This window comes from Hylobates moloch, unplaced genomic scaffold (assembly GCF_009828535.3).
Source record: "Hylobates moloch isolate HMO894 unplaced genomic scaffold, HMol_V3 SCAFFOLD_21, whole genome shotgun sequence".
NCBI classification, from domain to species: domain Eukaryota; kingdom Metazoa; phylum Chordata; class Mammalia; order Primates; family Hylobatidae; genus Hylobates; species Hylobates moloch.
The window spans coordinates 25,283,735-25,305,711 of NW_026652296.1; the positions used below are offsets into that span (position 1 = coordinate 25,283,735).

At 50.9% G+C, this 21,977-nt stretch overlaps 1 protein-coding gene across 7 annotated transcripts in view; it reads right to left on the reverse strand.

The window, feature by feature from the left end:
• Positions 1–1,502: 1,502 nt before the first annotated feature.
• The window catches only part of CEP250 (centrosomal protein 250), a 61,262-nt gene continuing 40,787 nt past the window's right edge, over positions 1,503–21,977 (reverse strand). For all 7 annotated transcript variants that reach the window (XM_058432779.1, XM_058432780.1, XM_058432781.1 and 4 more), the window contains 15 exons: positions 20,530–20,697; positions 19,987–20,121; positions 17,410–17,553; positions 16,325–16,458; positions 14,269–14,407; positions 12,922–13,264; positions 12,281–12,402; positions 10,831–10,951; positions 10,081–10,202; positions 7,051–9,666; positions 5,593–5,706; positions 5,254–5,409; positions 4,421–4,522; positions 3,401–3,460; positions 1,503–2,113 (listed from right to left, as the gene is read on the reverse strand). In XM_058432779.1, the coding sequence (XP_058288762.1) occupies positions 1,850–2,113; positions 3,401–3,460; positions 4,421–4,522; positions 5,254–5,409; positions 5,593–5,706; positions 7,051–9,666; positions 10,081–10,202; positions 10,831–10,951; positions 12,281–12,402; positions 12,922–13,264; positions 14,269–14,407; positions 16,325–16,458; positions 17,410–17,553; positions 19,987–20,121; positions 20,530–20,697 (4,740 nt within the window). In that variant the 3' untranslated portion in view covers positions 1,503–1,849. The remainder of the gene's footprint in view (positions 2,114–3,400; positions 3,461–4,420; positions 4,523–5,253; positions 5,410–5,592; positions 5,707–7,050; positions 9,667–10,080; positions 10,203–10,830; positions 10,952–12,280; positions 12,403–12,921; positions 13,265–14,268; positions 14,408–16,324; positions 16,459–17,409; positions 17,554–19,986; positions 20,122–20,529; positions 20,698–21,977) is intronic.

A 21,977-nucleotide genomic window follows, 5' to 3' on the forward strand; every position in this document is an offset into this window, starting at 1 on the left:
AGCCTGACCAACATGGAGAAACCCTGTCTCTACTAAAAATACAAAATTAGCCGGGCATGGTGGCGCATGTCTGTAATCCCAGCTACTCAGGAGGCTGAGGCAGGAGAATTGCTTGAACCCAGGAGGTGGAGGTTGCCACCGGTGAGCCGAGATTACATCACTGCACTTCAGCCTGGGCAACAAGAGCAAAACTCTGTCTCAAAAAAAAAAAAAAAAAAAAAAAAAAGGAAAAGAAATGGCCTAAAAGCCAGGTAAGGATTTTGAGCTACAGGGACTCTGACTGGAAGTAGGGACGAGGACAGCATTTCTGGGGCCCCAGATCCGTTTCTGGGGTTTCAGAAGTTTTCACTAAGCATCTGTTGCTGAGCTGCATGTGTAGGTTTCTGGAACAAAGCTCTAGTCGCTGTGAACAGCCCCATTTCCACTCCGTGTGGTGCAATGAGACATAATGGGGCTGAGCCCCAAATTAGGAGGTCTGGGTGAGTGGGTGCTGCTCTTACCCCCCTAGATTCTTGGCTAGGTCTCAGTTCCATCCCCAGGCTTAGTGAAGTGGAATTCCAGATTATGGTGGGAGTGTCAGAGGACGGTAATGGCCTGCTTCTTTAAGGAAAACTGTTCTGGTTGGGCATGGTGGCTCACACCTGTAATCCCAGGACTTTGAGAGGTTGAGGTGGGAGGATCACTTGAGCCCAGGAGTTTCAGGCTGCAGTAAGACGTGATTGTGCCACTGCACTCAGGCTTGGAAGACAGGACAAAACCCTATCTCTTAAAAAAAAAAACAATTTTTAGGCTTTGAGGAGGTTGCCAGCAATAGGTCTTAAGCCTGTGAGCTGGGTTCTGTCCAGCCTCCACTAGGACCAGTCCATGGATGAGAAGTTCCGCCATAGTCCATCCTTCTGATTGGCTTCACACATAGTTGCACTACAGGTGACCAGATCAGTTCCAGCTGATATGCCCAGGAAGGGACATCTCAAGGACATTCACCCAGAGTAGAAGAGGAATGAGGCCATGTGGAGCTTCTGAACTCAGACTCTGACTTTAGCTAAAGGTCAGCGCTGTGTTTTTGAGGCCCCAGAACTTCTTTTAATCCTCCATAATCTCCCCGCTCAACCCACCCAAGCTCAGCCCCAACCCCCTGCCACAGTCAGACCAGTCTTCTCACTGCGTGCTTGGCAACACCTCCGACTCCACTCCATCTTTCAAGGGCCAGTTCATGCCTCCCTTCCTCAGCCCTTGGAATTTCTACAGTTCTTCTAGTCAGTATACAGAATTGCCTCTGACTCATAAATGAGTGTTAGCCTGTTCTCACCAACTGGACTGCAGGCTCTCTGTGGACAGGGGCTTTGTCTTGTGTGTTTTCTGTAACCCTTCCCTATCACAGTGCATGGTGTACAATAAATGCATGCTACCTCAACAGGAATGTTTGGCAAGTTCTTCCCTGATAAACTCCCTTGATGTTGTGCTGCCGCCCAGCTGCATAAGTGGAGACAGCAGCAGAAAACTAACGCAAAGATCCCAGGGTTTATTGTTGAAGAGGAAGTTGAAGGAGGTGGTGAAGTGCTAGGAAAATAAATTCTAGATGAGAGGCAGTACATGTCCCTCAGCCAGGGCAAGGCACTCCTCTGAGTGATTCCATAGGAAGCAAGCAAATGCAATTTGCCTCATTCCCAGGTAAGTTGGGGCCCTCCCCAGGGTTGCAGATTTACTTCCTCTTCCTAGGAACACCCGCTGACCTGGGGCCCCTGGGTGCCTAACAGAGCCAGGCTTTTCCTTTGGCAAACCTGTAGGTGTGCAGAGGGGCCATGAACCATGGTACAGTCTTCTGTCTGTGTGCTCCTGGCTGCGGCTGCTACCTGGAGGCGGCTTGGGTAGTGCTGGGGCTGGGGTGTAGCAGGACTGGCCCTGGGGATGTCAGACTTTGAGTCAGGGACTCATCCAGTCTGCGGGTCTCTGCCTCCAGGACAGTGGCCTCAGGGGCCTGGGCCACGGCAAGAAGTGAGTGTGAGAGGCTGTGGTGCAGGTCTGCTAGCTCACGGCTGGTCTGTACTGAGCGGGCGATGTAGTCCTGCTTCTGCTGCCGCTCCAAAGTCAGCTGAGCTCGCAGCAGGGCCACCTGGTGGGCAGGAAAAAAAAGAGGGAGAGCAGCTGAGGGCCCTGAAGTTGTCCCAGCTTTTCCTGCTCTGTGTTCCTGTGATGCTCGTTGGCTGAGCACCTGAATCAACTCTACCACATACACGAATCTCAGAAACAGGCTTTGGAGAGTTTAGAGGAAGGGCGCTTAGGAATTCTAGAATCCAGTGATTCGCAATCCTGGCTGCACATGTGACTCAAATAGGGAGCTTGAAAACAACAAAGCTATTCATTAACTTCACTGAAAGATAATTTACATGTGAAAAATGCCCAATTTTAAATGTACATTTTGATGAGGCTGATAACAATATATACTCAAGTATAACCACTATCTGACTTTTTTTTTTTTTGAGACAGAGTCTTGCTCTGTTGCCCAGGCTAGAGTGCAGTGATGCAATCTTGGCTCACTGCAACCTCCACCCCACCAGGTTCAAGTGATTCTTGTGTGTCAGCCTCCTGAGTAGCTAGGATTACAGGTGTGCACCACCACGTCCAGCTAATTTTTGTATTTTTAGTACAGACAGGGTTTTGCCATGTTGGCCAGGCTGGTTTCAAACTCCTGACCTCAAGTGATCCGCCCACCTTGGCCTCTGAAAGTGCTGGGATTTCAGGTGTGAGCTACTGTGCCCGCCTTTGACTTTTTAATAAAATAGAAAAACATTCTGAGTTTAATAGAGTTCAAAGTAATAGCCTAGGTCTAGCTACAGAGTCAGGCCCTGCCAGTCAGTAGTGACTACTGATTTCTGAAATAGGCTCAGAAATAAAAAGGTAACACTTATGACTCCTGGGCCTTGAAAGGGAGAGTGGACTTTTAGGTGAGGCCTAAGAAGCAGGAAGCCTCTTCAAGTCGCTTCTCTGCGAGTGGCGGCTTGAGCTGAGCTGTGTGGCCTGGAGCCTGTACTGGTGCCTGGCTCCTCTGTCTGGGACGCTGGCAACAGTCTTGGCTGCGAGGGCACCTCTGAGGGCAGGGAGGCCAGGATGGCTTTGCTTGCTCCCACCTGTCCTCCTAGAATCTTCTGCCTGCTCCTCAGCCCTCTTCCTTCTCCTTTCCCCTTCTAAGTATGGATTTGGAAGTCGGAGGCCAGGATCATGCTTTCTTCCCCACTCCCACCCTAGGCATATGAGAGACGGGGTTGGGACTGGGACTATTTTTGCCTCCCATGGAGACTGAAGTTCTCTGAAGGCAGGAACTTCCCCTCTCCCTGCTGGAGATGCACAAAGGGCCTGAGTGCAAGGGAGGGAATATGGGCTTAGAAAATCCAGAACATACCTCTTTCTGCAGTTCAGCCACATACTTGGCATCTGAGTTCTTCTGTCCTCCTCTCCCATCCTAAGGAAGACAAACCGCACTCTTGTTGGAATAGGCCTTCCCACTCTGGGGTTTCTGCAAGTTGTCTTGCAGAACCTCATCACAATCTTAGGGGCCTGGGCAAGGGCTATGGACCAGAAGCATCTGAACTCAGACTGGACCTCTATGGGGCAGCAGGCCCTGGGGCAAGGAGAGGCCCCACACCAGCATAATGGGCAATGCCATGGAGACCTGACACAAAACACCCAAAAGGCCTGGATGGCATTTGCTTCTCTGAGGCATGTTTTAATTTAACAGAACTACACCATGTATCTGCTTTGTGCTAGCCCTGGGCTGTGAGCTAAGGATGCAGAGAGGAAGACACGGTGCCTGCCCTTGAGAACTTTAATGAAAGAACAGGGGATGGAGATCTAGTGCTCAGCCACCATAAACAGCACCTCCCTGCCAGGCTGCAAGCCTGTGCCTGTTGGTAGGGATACCTCACATAAACGAGTGGTTTGGGGAGTCTTCCCCGAGCCTCTTACCCAAGAAAGGGACACTGGCTCCAGGAAAGCCCATGGACCCTAAGCCTGTAAACTCAACATTGTAAAAAGGTCTAAGAGATCAAGCTGTGATCAAGTCCTAGGCTCCTCAGGAGCTGGCAAGCACCACACAACCCCCATACACCAGGGATCCTAAGCAGAGCCCCATGAGCCCCACTCCCGGGCCAGCCTGTGGCACTGGTCTGGGAGTGCACAGATCTAAGTCCGTCAGAAGGCAGGACCACTAGACCTGATGCCACCCCAACCCCCACCCCAATGTTGGGCCTCCTTCTCAGGGCAGGGACAGACTGAGCTGTGCCGAGGAGGGCAGAATGCAGTCAGGAGGGGCTCTCTGGATTAGCTGAAGTGCTGTTGGCCCAGGATATGCAATGAGGAGGGCTGAGTTTCTGGTGGCTGGGGTTGGGCTCTCTAAGGCTGCAGTTGAGGAAAACGGGTAAACCTGCTGTATGGGTGAAGAAGCCGTGGCCTTGCTGATCTCCAGGGACCCTGCCTGGGCCGCACGCATGGCCTCCCTCTTCAGCTTCCTCCGTTCTCGCTCCACCTGCCAAAGTGCAAATAAGAAATCAGGGCTTGGCTTGGCTCTGTGGCTGGAGCAGAGCTGCCTTTCTCCAGAGGTGGCCAATGCCTGTGCAGGTGTATGAGGGGACAGTAACCATGGGAAGAGAACTCCTGGCTGAGGAAGGCACAGCTAGGGCAGGCCTCAGTGCAAAGAAGTGCTCCTGAAGCAGAAGAGGCAGGGCCAGCCTCTCAGGCCTCTGGAGCAAAGGCCAGCAAACTTCTGCAGTAAGTACAGTAGGCTTTGTGGGGCATAGCAGGGAAGCAGCCATAGACAATGCATGGCTGTTTTCCAATAAAACTTAATTTTCAGGGCTGGCCGTGGTGGCACTTTGGAGAGCTGAGGCAGGCGGATCATGAGGTCAGGAGTTCAAGACCAGCCTGGCCAACACAGTGAAACCCCGTCTCTACTAAAAACACAAAAATTAGCCAGGCATGGTGGTGCATGCCTGTAATCCCAGCTACTCAGGAGGCTGAGGCAGGAGGATTGCTTGAACCTGGGAGGTGGAGGTTGCAGTGAGCAGAGATCGCACCTTTCCACTCCAGCTCTAGGAGACAGAGCAAGACTCCGTCTCGGGAAAAAAAACAAACAAACTTAATTTTCAGAAACAGGCAGCAGGCTGGATTTGGCCCACAGGCTATAATTTACTGAGCCTATGCTCTAGGGGCCACACGAGAAGTGGAGATGCATGCCCACTGGACCAGAAGAGGGGTCACCTGCTCCAAGGTGCTCCGCAGCTGGACATTGTGGCGCTGCAGCCTGCTCCTGTCAATCTCCAGCTGGGCCACTGCTTGCTGCAGGTGTTCAAGCCTCTGTCTCCATGACTGCTTCTCCATTCCAGCAGGACTAGGCTCAGCCTCTACTCCTGAGACCTGTGAGAAAGACCTGTGAATCTCACCTGGGCAGCCCCTAAGACAGGTAGGGAACAGATAGAGGACACACAGACCAATCTGGCAGGTTTAAGCTTCAGGAACCCAGTTCCCAAGGGAAGGGGACAAACCCCTGGACAGGAGCTCCCTGCTGGGTCACCTGTTCCCCCAGAGCCCCTAGCTCACCTCTCCTAGCTGCACGCCCTGCTCCCCTCTGGACCCCAGTTCTGCTGTGCTGGTCGCAACTGGGCTGTGTAGCCGCTCCTTCTCCAGAGCCCGTCTGGTGAGCTCCAGTTCATCCTAGGGTACCGAGGTATGGAGAAAATCACACCTTGCCAACCTCATATCCAGACCAACCCACCCTCCACACAAACAGCGGTTCAATGTTCTCCTCAGGCTTTTGTCTTATTTTTCCTAGAGGCTCTGAGTCATTCTAGTACAGAACCTTCATTTTACAGATGGGTAAAACAAAAGAGCAGAGGGGCCTCTACTCAAGGATATGCGGTGAGCTAGCAAGGAAGCTAGGATCAGAGCCCCCAGCTCACTTCACATCTCCTAGAAGGCTGAGCAATGACACAGAGCACTGATGTGCTGTGGGAACAGCATGGACTCTGGAGTCACACAGGGCTGGGTGTCCTGTGGAGCACCCAGTGGCCCATATAGCCACTCAGTGGCTATATGACTCCGGTAAAAGCACAAGCTCTCCCCAAACCCCAATTTCCTCATTTATAAAATGACTACATGCACCATGAAACACGGATCAAGTCCTTGGGTTAAGTCCCTTTAGATAAGCGGGGAAGCCTCATGCTAGATACTTTCTAGGTGCCCTGTGGTTCATAAATGATAACGGTCAAGAAGAGATGAACAAGAGAAATAAGTGTACGCATGTGGATTCGGGTTGCCTGGGAGAGACGAAGAGCTTGGTGATAGAAAGCCTGGGCTCTAGAGGCAGATGACTCAGATCTCATTCCAGTCCTGCCATTTATGGGTTTGTTTCTTTGAGACAGAGTCTCACTCTGTCGCCCAGGCTGGAGTACAGTGGCGTGATCTCAGCTCACTGTAACCTCCGCCTCCCAGGTTCAAGCGATTCTTCTGCCTCAGCCACCTGAGTAGCTGGGATTACAAGCACGTACCACACACTCAGCTAATTTTTGTATTTTTAGTAGAGATGGGGTTTTGCCATGTTGCCCAGACTGGTCTCAAACTCCTGGGCTCAAGTGATCCGCCCGCCTCGGCCTCCCAGAGTGCTGGGATTACAGGCGTGAGCCACTGCGCCTGGCTCAGGTCTAATCTTAAACACCGCTTTTACCAGAAAGCCTTCCAGGACCCACTCCCAGGAAAGGGTGGGCATGCCTCCAGCATGCCTGGGGCATACTGAACTTCCCCTATTAGGCACCAACCACACTGCGTTATTGTTGTTTACCCACTAGACTGTGAACTCTGTGAGGGCAGGGACTGTAGGGGTCTTATCCTCTTTTTATCTCCCCTAACACAGTAGTCTGAATCCCACTGATGTTGAGGTGCTCATGATCTCAGCTTTCTCATACTCCTGAGGTGCCACAGGGCCCAGGGTGGTGGGCAGTCCCTGAGTGCAGCCAGACAGGGGTGTTTCCCCTGGCCCTTACTCCCGGTGGAGTGACTCACCTGCAGCCTTTGCTGTTCTGAGTCCCGCTCCAGGACAGAGGCTTGTAGGAACATGGCTACCTCCTGCAGACTGCTGACACTGGCCTTGGTCTGCGCTAGGGACAGTGCCAAGTCCTGGGCCTTCTCCCTCCACTCAATCTCCCTGGCTTCTGTCTGTCTCAGGGCTGCCTGTAGCCGTTCCAGCTCCCACTGCAGCCTGGGCTCTAAAGAATCAAGTTTTGGAGATTGTTCCTCCACTGGGGAGGTTTTGTGGCTGTGGGGTAAGGCTTCCAGGTTGTTCCTTTGCTGGGTCTCCCTCAGCTCCAGAATCTCCTGTTCCTTTTGGGCTAGAGTCAGCTGTAGCTCCCTTACACTCTGACGAAGGCCCCTTATCTCCTCCTCTTCTCTCTCCTGCCCCAGATTCTGCTTCTCTTGGATCATATTCTCTTGGACCCTCTGGGCCAGAGACTTCTCCAGCAGCTGCCCCTGTTCCTGCTGATGTCTCAGCTCTTCATCCCTCTGGGCAAGTGCCTGCTGCAGCTGCTGCACGTCCTCCTGGTATCGGAGATCCTGGTCATGGATCTCACCTTCTCGTGTCCTCAGGGCCTCCTCCAGCTGCCGAGTGTGTGCCTGGCAGGCATCCAGGGCGGCTTGCAGGGTGGCAGTGCTGGCCTCCAGACTGCGGCTCAATTCTGCCTGCTCGAGGAGATGCTGCTCTTTGCCCTGCAGGGCAGCATGAGCCTTGCCAAGGGCCTCCTGCAGAGCCTCAGCCTGGGCCCGAGCAGCCTCCTCCTGATGCCGGGAGGACTGACTTTCTGCCCGCAGAGCTTCCAGCTCCTGGTCCCGTTCCTTGAGCACCGCCTGGGCCTGCAGCCAGCTGTCCTGCAGGGCCCTGGTCTCCACCTCATGCTCCTGTGCCTGCTCAGCACACTGCTGCTGGAGGGCCAACAGAGCTTTCTCCTGCTCCCGAGACTCAGCCCTTAGGTCTCCCAGCACCTCCTCCAGGGCCTGGACCCGCCGTCCCTCCACTGCCAGCTCTTCCTCGAGCCTTCGTGCCTGTTCTTTGTGGTCCTGAAGCTCTCCGTGACGCTCCTTCAGTGTCACATGGGCTTGCTCCAGAGCTCCCTGGAGGGCGTTTGCCTTTTCCTTCACACTCTCCTCCTGTCCCTGGGCCTGCTGCTGTTCTTGCTGCAGAACCTCCAGTTCCTGGTCCCTCTGGGCTAGGGCTCTCTGGGCCTCATCCAGTTGACTCTGAAGTGACTGCTCCTTCAGCTCCCCTTGTTCCCTGGCTTCCTGCAGTTGCTGCTGCAGGATCACTATTTCCTGCTCTCGCTGGGACAGGAGGAGGCTGGTCTCACCTACCTTCCTGTGCAGGCCCTGGAGCTGCTGCTCCAGCTGGTCCTTGAGCTCCTGGAGTTCGTGGATATGCTCCTGCTGACATTCCACCTCCTTCTCCTTATCACGCAGAATCAGCTTCATGTGCTCTAGGCTCCCGCGCTGTGCTTTACTCGGGCCCTTCCCTTCCTCTGCCCGTTCCTGCATCAGCTGCCTCTGAGTGGCCAGCTCCCGGCCTCGCTCTCTCAAGGACAGCTTGATCTGTTCCAGGTCCTCCTCCAGGATCTTGGTCTGCCGGGTCCTTTGATCCTCGAGAACCTGAATCCTCTCCTTCTGCAGCATCAGCTCCTGGTCTCTCCTCTCGAGATCCTGAGTCAGATGCTCTTTCTGCCTCCGCAGCTCCTCCATCTGTTCTCGCTGAGACTTCACCTCCTGGTCCCTCTCCTGCAGCTCTCTTGCCAGAAGGGTGCTGTGGCTCTCCAGGTCATGGATCTGGCTGCTTTGTGCCTGCAGCTCCTGGCTCCTTTCTTCTAGGTCCAGCGTAAGGTGGGTCAAAGCCACTCTCTGGGTTTCCCTCTGGCCCTCCAGCTCCTCAATCAGTTTTTGCTGGCACTCCATCTTGTGATGGTTTTCCTCCAGTTCCAGGGCCAGGCATTCCAGAGTAACCAACTGCTTTTTCAGATCCTGAACCTGTCCTCTCTGGGACTCAATCATTTGATCTTTCTTCTCAAGTTCTAGAAGCTGATGCTCTAAGACGTTCCTCTGAGTCTCCCGATCCTTCTCAAGCTCTCTGATCTGCTCCCTCTGCACAGTCAGCTTCTGCTCTCGCTCCTGGACGGCCATGGGCAGATGCTCTAAAACAGACCTACACTTCTCTAGCTCCTGAATCTGTTCTTGCTGCAGATCTACCTCTTGGTTCCTCTTCTTCAGGTCCAGAGACAGCAATTCCAAAGCAGCCTTCTGCATTTCCCGTTGCTTCTCCAGTTCCTGGATTTGTCCCCGCAGAGTCTCCACCTCTCCTTCTCTTTCAGCTAGAGTCTGGGTCAGGAGGGCCAAATTCTCTTGCAGAGCCTTCCCTTGGGCCACCTTCAGCTCGCCCTGCTCTTGCAGAGCTTGGGCTCTCTCACGCTCACTCTCCACCTCCTCATTTTTCAGCTTCAATGCTGAGCGAGCCGTTCTCAGGTCTTTTTCCAGGACGCCAGCAGCACTTGCCTGAGCCCTGGCTTCTGCGACAGCTGCTTGCAGGTGTTCCACCTGGGCTGTCAGATTCTCCTTGGCTGCCTGAAGTAACTCTCGCTCACCCTAGAAGACAAGATGAAAAGCCACTTTAGACTACACTTCTCTGCTACTGTCACCCCAACACTGACCCTTCTCTTATTTTGTGGCTGCAGTGATAAGGACTTGGGCAAAAAAGTGGTGGTATATTCCACTTAAGCTGATACTGTAAAAAGGCATCCCTAACACCTCCCAGGACTCTACTATGCCCAGGGGAGACGCTGGTCCTTCAGGACAAGGGGCAAAAATATCAACCTCAATTCAGAAAAAGCAATTGAAGGAGGATTCACTGGAACCTTAATAATGGCCCCCAGGGACGTGGAGACAGCCAGAGGAACTGATAGACTTGCTGAAGGAAGTGGGACACATGCCCACAGGCCAAGGTGGGCCCAAGGGACTACTCCTGAGGCAAACCCCTCCCTGAAACCAGTACCACTTTACCTGGGCTTCCATTCGCTGTAGCTCTGCTCTCCGCAGGCGACTCTGTAAGGATGCCATAGTTTCATGTAGTTCCATCAGCTCAGATTCTAGGGAGTTCTGCTTTCCTTCCCACTTGGATTTCTCTTTGAGAAAAGGAGAGGAGAGGAGAGATAGTGGAGTAAGACCCATGTTTGGGATATAGAGGGATATAGAGGCAGATGGAGTATGGGGAACAGATTCAAAGGGAAGGCCAAGAAGGAGAGAATTATATCCAGTGTCCTAGAGACATCAACCATCCGCCAGCTGCTTCTATTTGCCTGGCAGCACTACCTGGTAATCATCCCAATATGTCCTCATCCTCATCACAGAGAGCCTTGGCCCTCAATTCCAGACAGGGTTGAGCCAGATGACACTGGAGGTCCCTTCTAGCCCCCAATCCTATAATTGTGCAGGAGCTCCTAGAGACCTGGGTGGCTCTGCTGGTTGGTGAACATGGTAAAACCCCCGTCTTTACTAAAGATACAAAAAATTAGCCAGGTGTGGTGGTGCATGCCTATAATCCTAGCTACTCGGAAGACAGAGATTGCAGCGAGCTGAAATCGTGACATTGCACTCAAACCTGAGTGACAGAGTGAGGTGCCGTCTCAAAAATAAAATAAAATAAAAATAAAATAAACAGAGTGGCTGCTAGGCCTGTGCCTGCCACTTCTGGGCTCCCCACCTATCCCTTCTCCTCCCTCTGAATCTCCCTGTCTGTCTTGAGCTTCTCACCTTCCTGATTCTGGGAGAGCTGTCTCTGCAGATCCTGCAACTCTGTGTGGACCTGGCTCTTCTCAGCCTCAGTATCAGTTAGACGCTCTTCCAGTTTCTGGACCTGATCCCTCAGAACATCCTGGGAAAGGAAGGGCATGGCTAAACGTGAGTTCCTCATCTTCCACAAAGCAATGCAGGGCTCAAGCTCTCTCCTCATTCTCAGCCTCTGTGGTGGGCCGCCATTGTGGACCTACTCCCAGATTGCCAGGTTACTTCCTGTGAACACATGTGTATTTAGCTCCCTGAAGTGATGACAGGCTCTGTTCCACTTGGATGGAGTGAGAATCCATCCCCTTCTGACCTATCTATGTCTTTTGAAACAGAGCTCCTGCTCAAAGTTAGCCCAGGGGTCACCTCCTCCCTCTCAACACTCCTACTTCAAAGCTTAGCCCAAAGGTCATCTCTTCTTTCCTTCTGACCCTTCCCAAATCAGGATGAATTGCCCCCTCCTCCTAGTTCCAACAGTGCATCACTTGCATCTGTTATTGATCCAATTAATTCTCTCAGTTCTGCTTTCCAGCAGAATGCAGTTTGGTTCCTCCACCATGTCACAAGCCTTCTTTAGGCAGAGATCAGGTCTTTCTCCTTTTTGTAGACCCAGCCCACAGTGGCTGACATATGGATGACACTCAATTTGTATAGATTGATAGGTTCACTGTGAGGTGGAATTTATGAGCTCTTTCAGACCTAGGCCTAGAACATGCCTATAAATGCCAACCTCAAATCTCAGTGGTCACTGATTTCTAGGGTTTCTCTTGGAAGCCTGGGTACCAAGAATAAATTCATGGATGAGTGGAAAACGATGGAAAACAATGCCATACATCTGCCCAGGGTTTTTTTGTGTTTGTTTGTTTGAGATGGAGTTTCACTTTTGTCGCTCAGCCTGGAGTGCAATGGCGCAATCTTTGCTCACTGCAACCTCCACCTCCCGGGTTCAAGTGATTCTCCTGCCTCAGCCTGAGTAGCTGGGATTACAGGTGCTCACCGCCACCCCTGTGTAATTTTTGTATTTTTAGTAGAGATGGGGTTTCACCATGTTGGCCAGGCTGATTTCGAACTCTTGACCTCAGGTGATCCACCTGTCTCAGCCTCCCAAAGCACTGGGATTACAGGCGTGAGCCACCGTACCCGGCCTACCCAGGGTTTTTTGGTTTACAGGGCTCATTCAAGATCCTCTCTCATGTAATCCTCAAAACCCTGAGCAGGCACTATCTGCCCTACTCTGCAAGGGAAAACAAGGCCCAGGAACTCCAAATGCTTCATTTGTGGTTGCCAGGTGGTAAGTGATAGAGGTGAAACTCATCCCAACTTGATCTCAGGAATAAAATAGGTCAAACTGCTTCATATGTCTTTGCCTCATGCTTTTCGAGGGATGTAGAGTTCAGGAAAGGGGAGCAGAGAAACATACCCGGGTCTGTTGAGTCTTCCACAAGTCTTGATGAAGCTTGTGGAGGGCAGATGCTACTGCCTCAGCAGAGAGAGCAGTCAGCAGGGGCCCTCTCTTAAAGAGGCTCCTAGCTCCATTCTGTTCTGAAAAAATGAGGAAAACCTTCTCACCTGGCTGCCACTATGAAAAGAAACAGCCAGACCTCCCCAGACACAGCCCTGTTCTTCCCACTGGTCCCTCTTCTCCGCAAAGAACCCCTTTCTCAGCAGTTCACTCATCACATATTTTCTCCGTAAGTATGGGCCAGGCACTATGGTGGGTGCTAGATTAACACCAGCTATCGCTTATTACGCACTTAATAAGTGCCAGGAACCGTGTAAGCGATTCACATCTGCAGCCTCATAACTCCTTGGTGAAATTATAAGGTAAGTACTTTTAACATCTTCATTTTGTAGTTGATGAAAATCAAGCTCAGAGAGGATAGGTGACTTGCCCAAGGACACATGGCTAGCGAACGGTAGAGCTGGGGCTTGAACTCAGAATTAATTCCCAAGTATGTAATCTTAACCCCGAAGCAATATAAATAGCATTCCTCTCCCTTTCCTCTGGGAGCCAGGCCTGACTTTGGCCCAAAGGACCTAGTTCTGGGGAGGCTGTCTCACCTGGCCCAAGGCCCCAGAGGGAAGGAGCAGAGTCTCCCCCACCACTCAGCTCAGGCCCGCTCTCACAAACAGACCCCAGGGCCTGCTGCAGGACAGAGTAGAGGCTGGCCAGCTGGGCCTGGGCCTGGTTCCCGGGCTGCTGCTCTGTGGCCAGTGCTTCTAGCTGGCTCTCTGTGCTGCGCAGTCGCAGCTGTAGTTGGGCTGCCTTGGCTTCCTGGGCCCACAAGGAAGCTCGCAGCTGCTGCTCCATGATATGAGATGCCTCCAGCTCCTCCAGCAGCTGTGCTTCCTGGGCCAGAAAGTCAGCCTCCTTTTCCTTCACCTCTTGCCTTAGTAATTCCATCTGACAAAGAAGAATTGTACATACTATAAGCAGGAAGTGGATACCCTCTCCTCAGGCGTTCCCAGGCCAGACCCCACTCAATCCTTGTACAAACTCTGGTCAGGGCTGAGAGGATTTCAGCTCAGCTCTCAGGCAGGTAGAGGGGCTCTGAAATGAGTGTTACCCTAGATCTAACACCTGGCTGCCTGCCGACTACTGAATACATGGGCCCAGGCTGCTATGCTAATGGGCTTCAGCCCTGGCTTCCTGGGCAGATATGCTGGCTCCCTGCTATGATCAGAACTCTGCCCTGAAACCCCGACGCTGCGCCTAGTAAGACCAGTCACAATAACATAGCTACCATGTATTGAATGCTTATTGTGTTCCTGACACTTTACATATTCCTATAATGGTTATAGGAATTAGGAACAAGAATTATCACCCTTGTTTTATGGATGAAGAAGCTGACATTCATACAATTAGAAAGCTTACATTCAAACTCAAGACTGTTGAACAGCCAAACCTGTGTGCCCTTAACCCCTGCCATCCACCATCTGGCTCTTACACCCCATTCCTTCCCTCCTAGTTCCATCTTTTCTCTGTATACAACATCTGGGGTTCTGATGGGAGCAGACTGAGTCCCTGGAAGTCTTGCTGCTGCCTGCCTGATCTGGAGTATTTCTGGTTGCTCATTCTCCCTGCTACATCTTGCCAACCAGACCCAGCATACTTTGAAGTGGCTGTGCTGGAACCAGGCCTGCGTGGGCTCCACTCCTGTGTGCACTTTGTTCTGGGCTGTCAGGTTTCCCACAGGAGCCATGCCCATCTCTGGGTCAGGTTCCCAAGCCCCCGCCTTGTCTAGTCCTGGCTTCCCCCTCCTGTAGGGGTGTTGAGGCACCAGCCTATCTTGTAATCAGGAAAAATAGATGGGTCCTCTCCACGAGAGGACTCAGAGCAATCAATCCACCGCTTCAGAATCAGGCTTCCGCCAGGGATGCAGAGCTCATAACCAGAGTGGGAAGTACCTGGGCACTGAGCTCTTTCTGTTCTCCCTGGGCCTCCTGCATGTCCTGGCGCAGGGCGCTCAGCTCTTGTTGTCGAATAGAGTCAGCTTCTTGTAAAACAAGGAGTCTCTGTTCCTTTTCCATCAGTGACAGAGTCAGGCTAAAAAGAGTAGGGGGAGAGTGCTGGGCCATTCTCTTAGGGAATGAAAAATTACCTTCTCATCTGAGTATTCTAAACACAGCATTAATAATCAAAATAGAAATAGTAATAATGATTATGATGTAACAATAAAAGCTATCATTTATTGAGCATTTACTATAATAAGTGCTCCTAGGTACTTCCTGCAGATGATGCCCCATTTCAACCTCACAGGTTTTTTTTTTTTTTTTTTTTTGAGACAGAGTCTTGCTCTGTTACCCAGGCTGGGGTGCAGTGGCATGATCTTGGCTCACTGCAGCCTCTGCCTCCCGGGTTCAAATGATTCTCGTGCCTCAGCCTCCCGAGTAGCTGGGATTGCAGGCATGCGCCACCATGCCTAGCTATCAACCTTATTCTTCTCTGGCAAATTTCACATATACCTTATATTAGTACCTCACGTTCAACATGTCCAAATCTTCCCCGCCCCTTTCCTCTACTCCCCTGCCCACTCAATCATCTCCTACTATGTTCCCTAGCTCAGTGAATGGCACTTCCATCCACACAGTGTCCCAGCGTAGGACCTTGACCACTCCAGAGTTCTCCCTTCAACCTACCTACATCCAATCTATGATTATATACAATTGATTCTAACTCCCTTAACATCTTTTAAACCTCTTTGCTTCTCTCCTCCTCTTCCCCACTACCCTACCTTGGTTTAGCTTTAGGATCTCTCATCAGGACAAGTGTACTAGCCTAACTTGTCTTCCTGCCTCTAGTTTCATCACCAAAATAATGTGTCCCCTCTCAAACTGTGTTTTTTTTGTTTTTTGCTTTTTTTGAGATGGAGTCTCACTCTGTCACCGAGGCTGGAGTGCAGTGGTGTGATCTCAGCTCACTGCAACCTCCACCTCCTGGTTCAAGCAATTCTCCTGCCTCAGCCTTCCAGGTAGCTGGCATTACAGGCACCCACCACCAAGCCCAGCTAATTTTTTTTGTATTTTTAGTAAACATGTTGGCCAGGCTGGTCTCGAATTCCTGACCTCAAGTGATCTGCCTGCCTCAGCCTCCCAAAGTGCTGGGATTACAGTCGTGGGACACCGCACCCAGCCCATCCCCTTCTCAAATTCCCACAGCACTAAGAATACAAGCTGCTCTTCACTCTGAATGGTCTTCTTTCACTCCTGATGTCTCATATCATTACAATCCCTTCAAATACATCATAAGTTGGATTGTATCAATTTCCCTGCTTGAAATTCTCCAGAGGTTTCCTGTGAAACTCAAACTACGAACTCCTTGCTGTGGCCTACCAAATCCTGAATGCTGTGGACCTGCCCAGCTCATGCCACTCTGCTCATTCACCAGGCTCCAATTACAATCCAGTCAGGCTCCAACCACTCTTTCAGTTCCACCAAACACTGTAAACTTTTATCTGCCTCATGGCCTTTGCATATTATTTCTCTTACAGAATAGAACTCCCCCTCACCCTTTTACATGGGTAGCTCCACTTCATGCTGAGTGCTCAGTTTAAATGCAACTTCCTGAGAAAGGCCTTCCCTAACAACGGTTCTAAAGTAGGTCTCTTCTCTCTCTCACCCTGTTTCCTCCGTGTGTCATAACCTGTAATAATTTGAGTTATTATTTGATTAATGTCTTCCCCACAAAACTATAAATTCTACTGGGGCAGGGACCATACAGTCTTGTTTATCACTGTATCCCCAAGCATGGTGCCTGGTGCATAATGGGTGTTCTCGAAATATTTACTAAATAAATGAAGTTCAAGCCTTGAAGACAGGAACCATGTCCTCTCCACATGGCTACATGTACATCCCAGAGTTGCAGACATGAAAGGCAAGGTGGCCTGAGCAAACAACTGTCAATATCACAGTGACCATGGCAGCCAGATAGACAAAAGCCACCTCTATGGCCTATCTAGCCTACCTGGCTTTCTCTCTCTCCAGCTCCTTCTGAATTCGGTTATACTCCTGGGTCTCTCTCAGCTTCTCCTGAACCTCCTGCTCCACCAGCCTCTGGGAGTCATCCTGGGCCACCAGCTGAGACTTCAAGTCCTCCACCTGGAAAATTAAGGGCATGAAGACCAAGATGGCAGGGCAGGGGGCCGGTGGGAAGATGTTCCTCACCTAGGGCTTCAGGGTCCTTCGAGGTTTACCATAGTCAGTGGCCATTTCCAATGCTGTGGCGATTCCACCAATCCCTACACACTGTTCTTAACCACCCCCTTCCTCAATACAATTCGGCCTGGTCATCTGCCTCCCAGCCTCACATACGCTGCACAGAGGCAGCCACAAACAAAAATCTTGGCTGGGCTGGGTGCGGTGGCTCACACCTGTAATCTCAACACTTTGGGAGGCCAAGGCGGGCAGACTGCTTGAGACCAGGAGTTCGAGATCAGCCTGGGCAACAGAGTGAGACCCTGTCTTTATAAAAATTTAAAAATTAGCCAGTGTGATGGCACACATCTGTAGTCCCAGCTACTCAGGGGGCTGAGGTGGGAGAATTGCTTGAGCTTGGGAAGTCAAGACTGCAGTGAGCTGTGATCTGCACTTCAGCCCGGGTGACATAGTGAGACCCTGTCTCCCCCACCAAAAAGAAGGAAAAAAAGGCTGACTATAACTACTCCCAAAGGCAAAACATGTATTGTGATTGCTTTTTTAAAAATGAAAAGTCAGAACATCATTTGATATAGGATTCTGAGGAGAAGCAATCTAGTATGTAAAAATATTAGATTTATGGCAAGGACGGAAAGAACAATTGAAACTGAGACAGCCAGGGAAAACACAAGCTCTGCGGCCATTACAGAGAAAGAGATTACCAGCCCAGGGCTCTTCCAAGCACATGCTCAACTCTGAGCACCCTCTAATTTTCCACTCAGTACTGTGGCCCACCCATCTACCCTCCCAAACCAGGCAGCAGGGCCAAGGTTCTCCCTGTCCTGCAAGAGGAAGTGGGAAAGCCTGGCTGTGTTGGGGAAGGACCATGGGACTGGATGGGGAGGAGGAGGGGACCTGCTTCTGCAGGTCCATCTTATCCTGCAGCAGGGAGCTGCTCTCTTCTTGGAGGGCAGCAAGGTCATCTCTGTGCTGCCGGGCTGCCTCCTTCAGCTCCCGCTGAGCCTCCTGGAGCTGGTTCTGTAGTATCCCAGTGGTCTCCTGAAGAGGGATAAGAAATCATTGAGTAGAGGAAATCTGTGTCGTAGAAATACTGTTTCTTTTGGTGGGGTGGCAAAAGCTGAGGCAGAAGCCAGCAATCCACATTGTTTCCACCTCACCTTCTCACTTCCTAGTCCCTCTCCTCCCTCACAAAGTGCACTGGCTCACCCAGGTTTCTTGGTCAGAGTCCATGAATTGGTAATAGTCTCTCACCTAGACCATGGGAACAGTCTCCTAACCATATCCCTACTTCCACTTGATGCCACGATCCCCTAAAAACACACACACACTATTCTCTACTCAGGAGAGTAGAGAATACATACACATATATGTATATGCATGTGTATACGTATATATAAATAAATCATATCCCACCCCTGCTTTTTAAATACCACCCAACTGGCCAGGCGCGGTGGCTCACACCTGTAATCCCAACACTTTGGGAAACCAAGGTGGGTGGATCACTTGAGGTCAGAAGTTTGAGACGAGCCTGGCCAACATGGTGAAACCTCTCTCCACTAAAAATACAAAAATTAGCCAAGCATGGTGGCGGGCACCTGTAATCCCAGCTACTTGGGAGGCTGAGGCACAAGAATTGCTTGAACCTGGGAGGCGAAGGTTGAAGTGAGCTGAGATAGTGCCACCGCACTCTAGCCTGGGTGGCAGAGCGAGACTCAGTCTCAAACAAATAAATACATACATATATACCACCCAACAGTTTCCCATTGCTCTTAGAACAAAATCCAAGCTCCTACAATGGCTGACACAGGGCTTCTGGCTACCACTCCACTCGCCCCTGAGTTTATCAAGCTGGAGCCACACTGACTCCTTTTTGTCCTTGAACTTCCCAAGCCCTCTTCTGTGTCCCAGGGCTCTTGCGACAGGTGTTTCCTCTGCCTAAAGTGTTCTTCACATGGCAGGCGTTTCTTTTTTTTCAAATGGCTTGAGATATAACTCATATACCATACAATTCACTCATTTAACGTATACAATGTAGTGGGTTTTAGGATATTCAGAGTTGTGCAACTATCACCGCAATCAATTTTAGAACATTTCCATCAATCCCAAAATAAACCCAGTGCCCATTCACAGTCAATCCCCATTCCCCACCATAAATCTGTTTTCTGCCTCTATAGAGTTGCCTATTCTTGGTGTTTCATATAAATGGAAGCATATCATATATAATATATGGCCTCTTGTGTTTGGCTCTTCCACTTAACCTGATGTTTTCAAGGTTCACCTATATTGTATCATGGAGCTGGTTTTTTTTTTTTTTTTTTTTTTTGAGACGGAGTCTTGCTCTGTCCCCCAGGCTGGAGTGCAGTGGTGCGATCTCAGCTCACTGCAAGCTCCGCCTCCCGGGTTCACACCATTCTCCTGCCTCAGCCTCCCGAGTAGCTGGGACTACAGGCGCCCGCCAACACGCCCGGCTAATTTTTTGTATTTTTAGTAGAGATGGGGTTTCACCGTGTTAGCCAGGATGGTCTCGATCTCCTGACCTCGTGATCCGCCCGCCTCGGCCTCCCAAAGTGCTGGGATTACAGGCTTGAGCCACCGTGCCTGGCCGGAGCTGGTTTCTTTTTAACCTTCAAGTCTCAGCTCAGATGTTACTTTCTCAGTGAGGCTTCCCTGACCACTAAGTGCAAAGTGAACCTCCTTTGAATCACTCTCAGTTGTATCATTCTATTTCCTTTACAGAACTTATTACAAACTGTAATAATCTCATTTACTTTGTGTCTGCTCATTTGTCATCCATTTCTGCCACAGGAATGTAAGTTTGTTGAGAGCAGGGGCAATGTCTGTCATGCTGACTGCTGTGCCACACCTTTTTTTTTTTGAGTCTCGCTCTGTCACCAAGGCTGGCGTGCAGTGGCATGACCTTGGCTCACTGCAACCTCCGCCTCCTGGGTTCAAGCTATTCTCCTGCTTCAGCCTCCCAAGCAGCTGGGATTACAGGCAAATGCCACCACACACAGCTAATTTTTGTATTTTTGTAGAGATGAGGTTTCACCATGTTGGCCAGGCTGGTCTGGAACTCCTGACCTCAACTGATCTGTCCGCCTCGGCCTCCCACTGTGCTGGGATTACAGGCGCCCGCCACCATGCCCGGCTAATTTTTGTATTTTTAGTAGAGATGGGTTTCACCATGTTGCCCAGGCTGGTCTTGAACTCCTGACCTTAGGTGATCCACCCACCTTGGCCTGCCAAAGTGCTGGGATTACAGGCGTGATCTACCACCCACCTTGGCCTGCCAAAGTGCTGGGATTACAGGCGTGATCTACCCTGCCCGGCCTGTGCCATACCTTTATGTACTTGTCATGTGTCAGCACCTAGCACAGGGCCTGGCACATAAGAAGTGTCCAAGAACTCTTCATGGTCGAATGGGTAAATGAGTGCCTCTTTCTCCCCTATGCCCGAGACCACCCTCCATACCTGCTCCTTTAATTTCTGGACTTTCATGTCCTGCCTCAGTCGTTCCAGTTGTTGGCTGGCATCTGCTAGCTCCTTCTGGGTCTGCAGCAGTGTCTCCAGGAGGGATACTCTGTCCTTCTCTGTTTCCAGCTGCATCTGTGGAGGGGTAGGGGGGTAACGACTTGTGGGCTCAGGGTTACCACGCTCACCAATGAGGCCACAAGCACATCCCAGCTGCTCTAGGGCTCTTCTAGCAAATGCGAAGGGGCTGAGGGCAAAGGAAGGTCTGAGCCCATGGGTTCAGAACAAGGAAGTGCAAAGATTACCACTGGTTTGCAAGCTGACAGGATGTGGTACATGTCAGCCCTCCCTCAGGAAGTATGACATACTGCCGGAACTGTGGCTAATGGTGCGGACCACCCTGCTCACTGGCAGCAAAGTGGGTAGCTACGCTCTCTTCTGGAAGCCCCTCTGCAGCACTACTCTTGGGAGTGGAAAAGGAAGTGGTCAAAGGTAAGGAGATCACTGATTGGACATGCAGCTCCAATCCTCCTAGCTTCCCACCTGGCATAGGGCACTCTCTGCCTGGGTCCGTTCTTCTTCCCTCTGGGCCCGGATGGCCTCCATTTCTGTCTGCTGCTCCTTTAGCCTCATTTCCAGCTCCATTTTTTCCCTTTCTAAGCTCTCCAGAGCCTTTGCCAGCTCCTGCTGGTGCCAGGAGCGCTCCTTCTCCTGGCCACATGAAGGAAACACTATTAGAACCAAATGGGTGAGGAGGGGAGGCAGGAGTACTGGATTGGAAAAACAAAGTCTCTCTACTACTCACTAGCGGGGTGACCTTGGTACCTCTCTAAGCCTGTTGCTTCATCTGTAAAGCAAGGCTAATAATCCCTGCCTTATCTGTCTTACCAAATTTCACGACAACCAAATGAGATCAATTTTAAAAAATAAAATTATATAATACATGTGGAAGTACCTTCCAAACTGCAATTGTCCCTTACATATGCTACAGGTATCTGGGTTTTAAAATGTATTTCTATTTTTTATTTTTTTTTTTGGAGATGGAGTCTTGCCCTGTCACCCAGGCTGGACTGCAGTGGCATGATCTCCACTCACTGCAACCTCCACCTTTCAGGTTCAAGTGATTTTCCTGTCTCAGCCTCCCTAGTAGCTGGGACTACAGGTGCCCCCCAACATGCCCCGCTAATTTTTGTATTTTTAGTAGAGATGTGGTCTCAACATGTTGGCCAGGCTGGTCACGAACTCCTGACCTCAAGTGATCTGCCTGCCTCGGCCTCCCAAAGTGCTGGGATTATAGGCATGAGCCACTGTGCCTAGCCTAGGAATTTTTATTTTTAGAGATGGGGTCTCACTATGTTGCCCAGGCCGGACTCGAACTCCTGGGCTCAAGTGGTCCTCCTGCCTCAGCCTCCTGAGTAGCTAAGACCACAGGGGCATAACACCACACACAGCTCCGTATTTGTTATCTTTAAAGCAGCCACATCATGGTTGACAGTTATAACAATGAACTGAGGTGGCCAATTCTGGCTGTCTGCTGCCTGCTCTCCTCTACTCAGAGTTGCAGAGTTAGCCCCTGAAGAATCAGGCCTGGCCCAGTAAGGATGTCTCCCTGTATTATATAAGAGCATTAGGATAGGGGTGCTGCTTGTCTTAGCGGTCCTCCAGCAACCAAAGCTTTGCCAAGCTCTCTGACTAGTTCAGGACCCTCTATTAGGTGTCCAGGATAGAGGTGAAGGGCTCTGGAGTTGGGCTGCCTGGGTGAAAATCTTTAATCTACCATTACTAGCATGATCTCAATTTCTAAACAACTCTGTGCCTCAGTTTCTTCATCTATTAAAATGGGGATAACAACAGTGTCATTCTCCTCAGGTTGTACTGAGGATGGAGATAAGTCGTGTGAATCACTTTAAATGTTCTTAGCACACAGAAAGCGGGCAATACACAACAGCCAGCATCAACATCACATTAGTATTCCCTGCACTTTTCCTTTA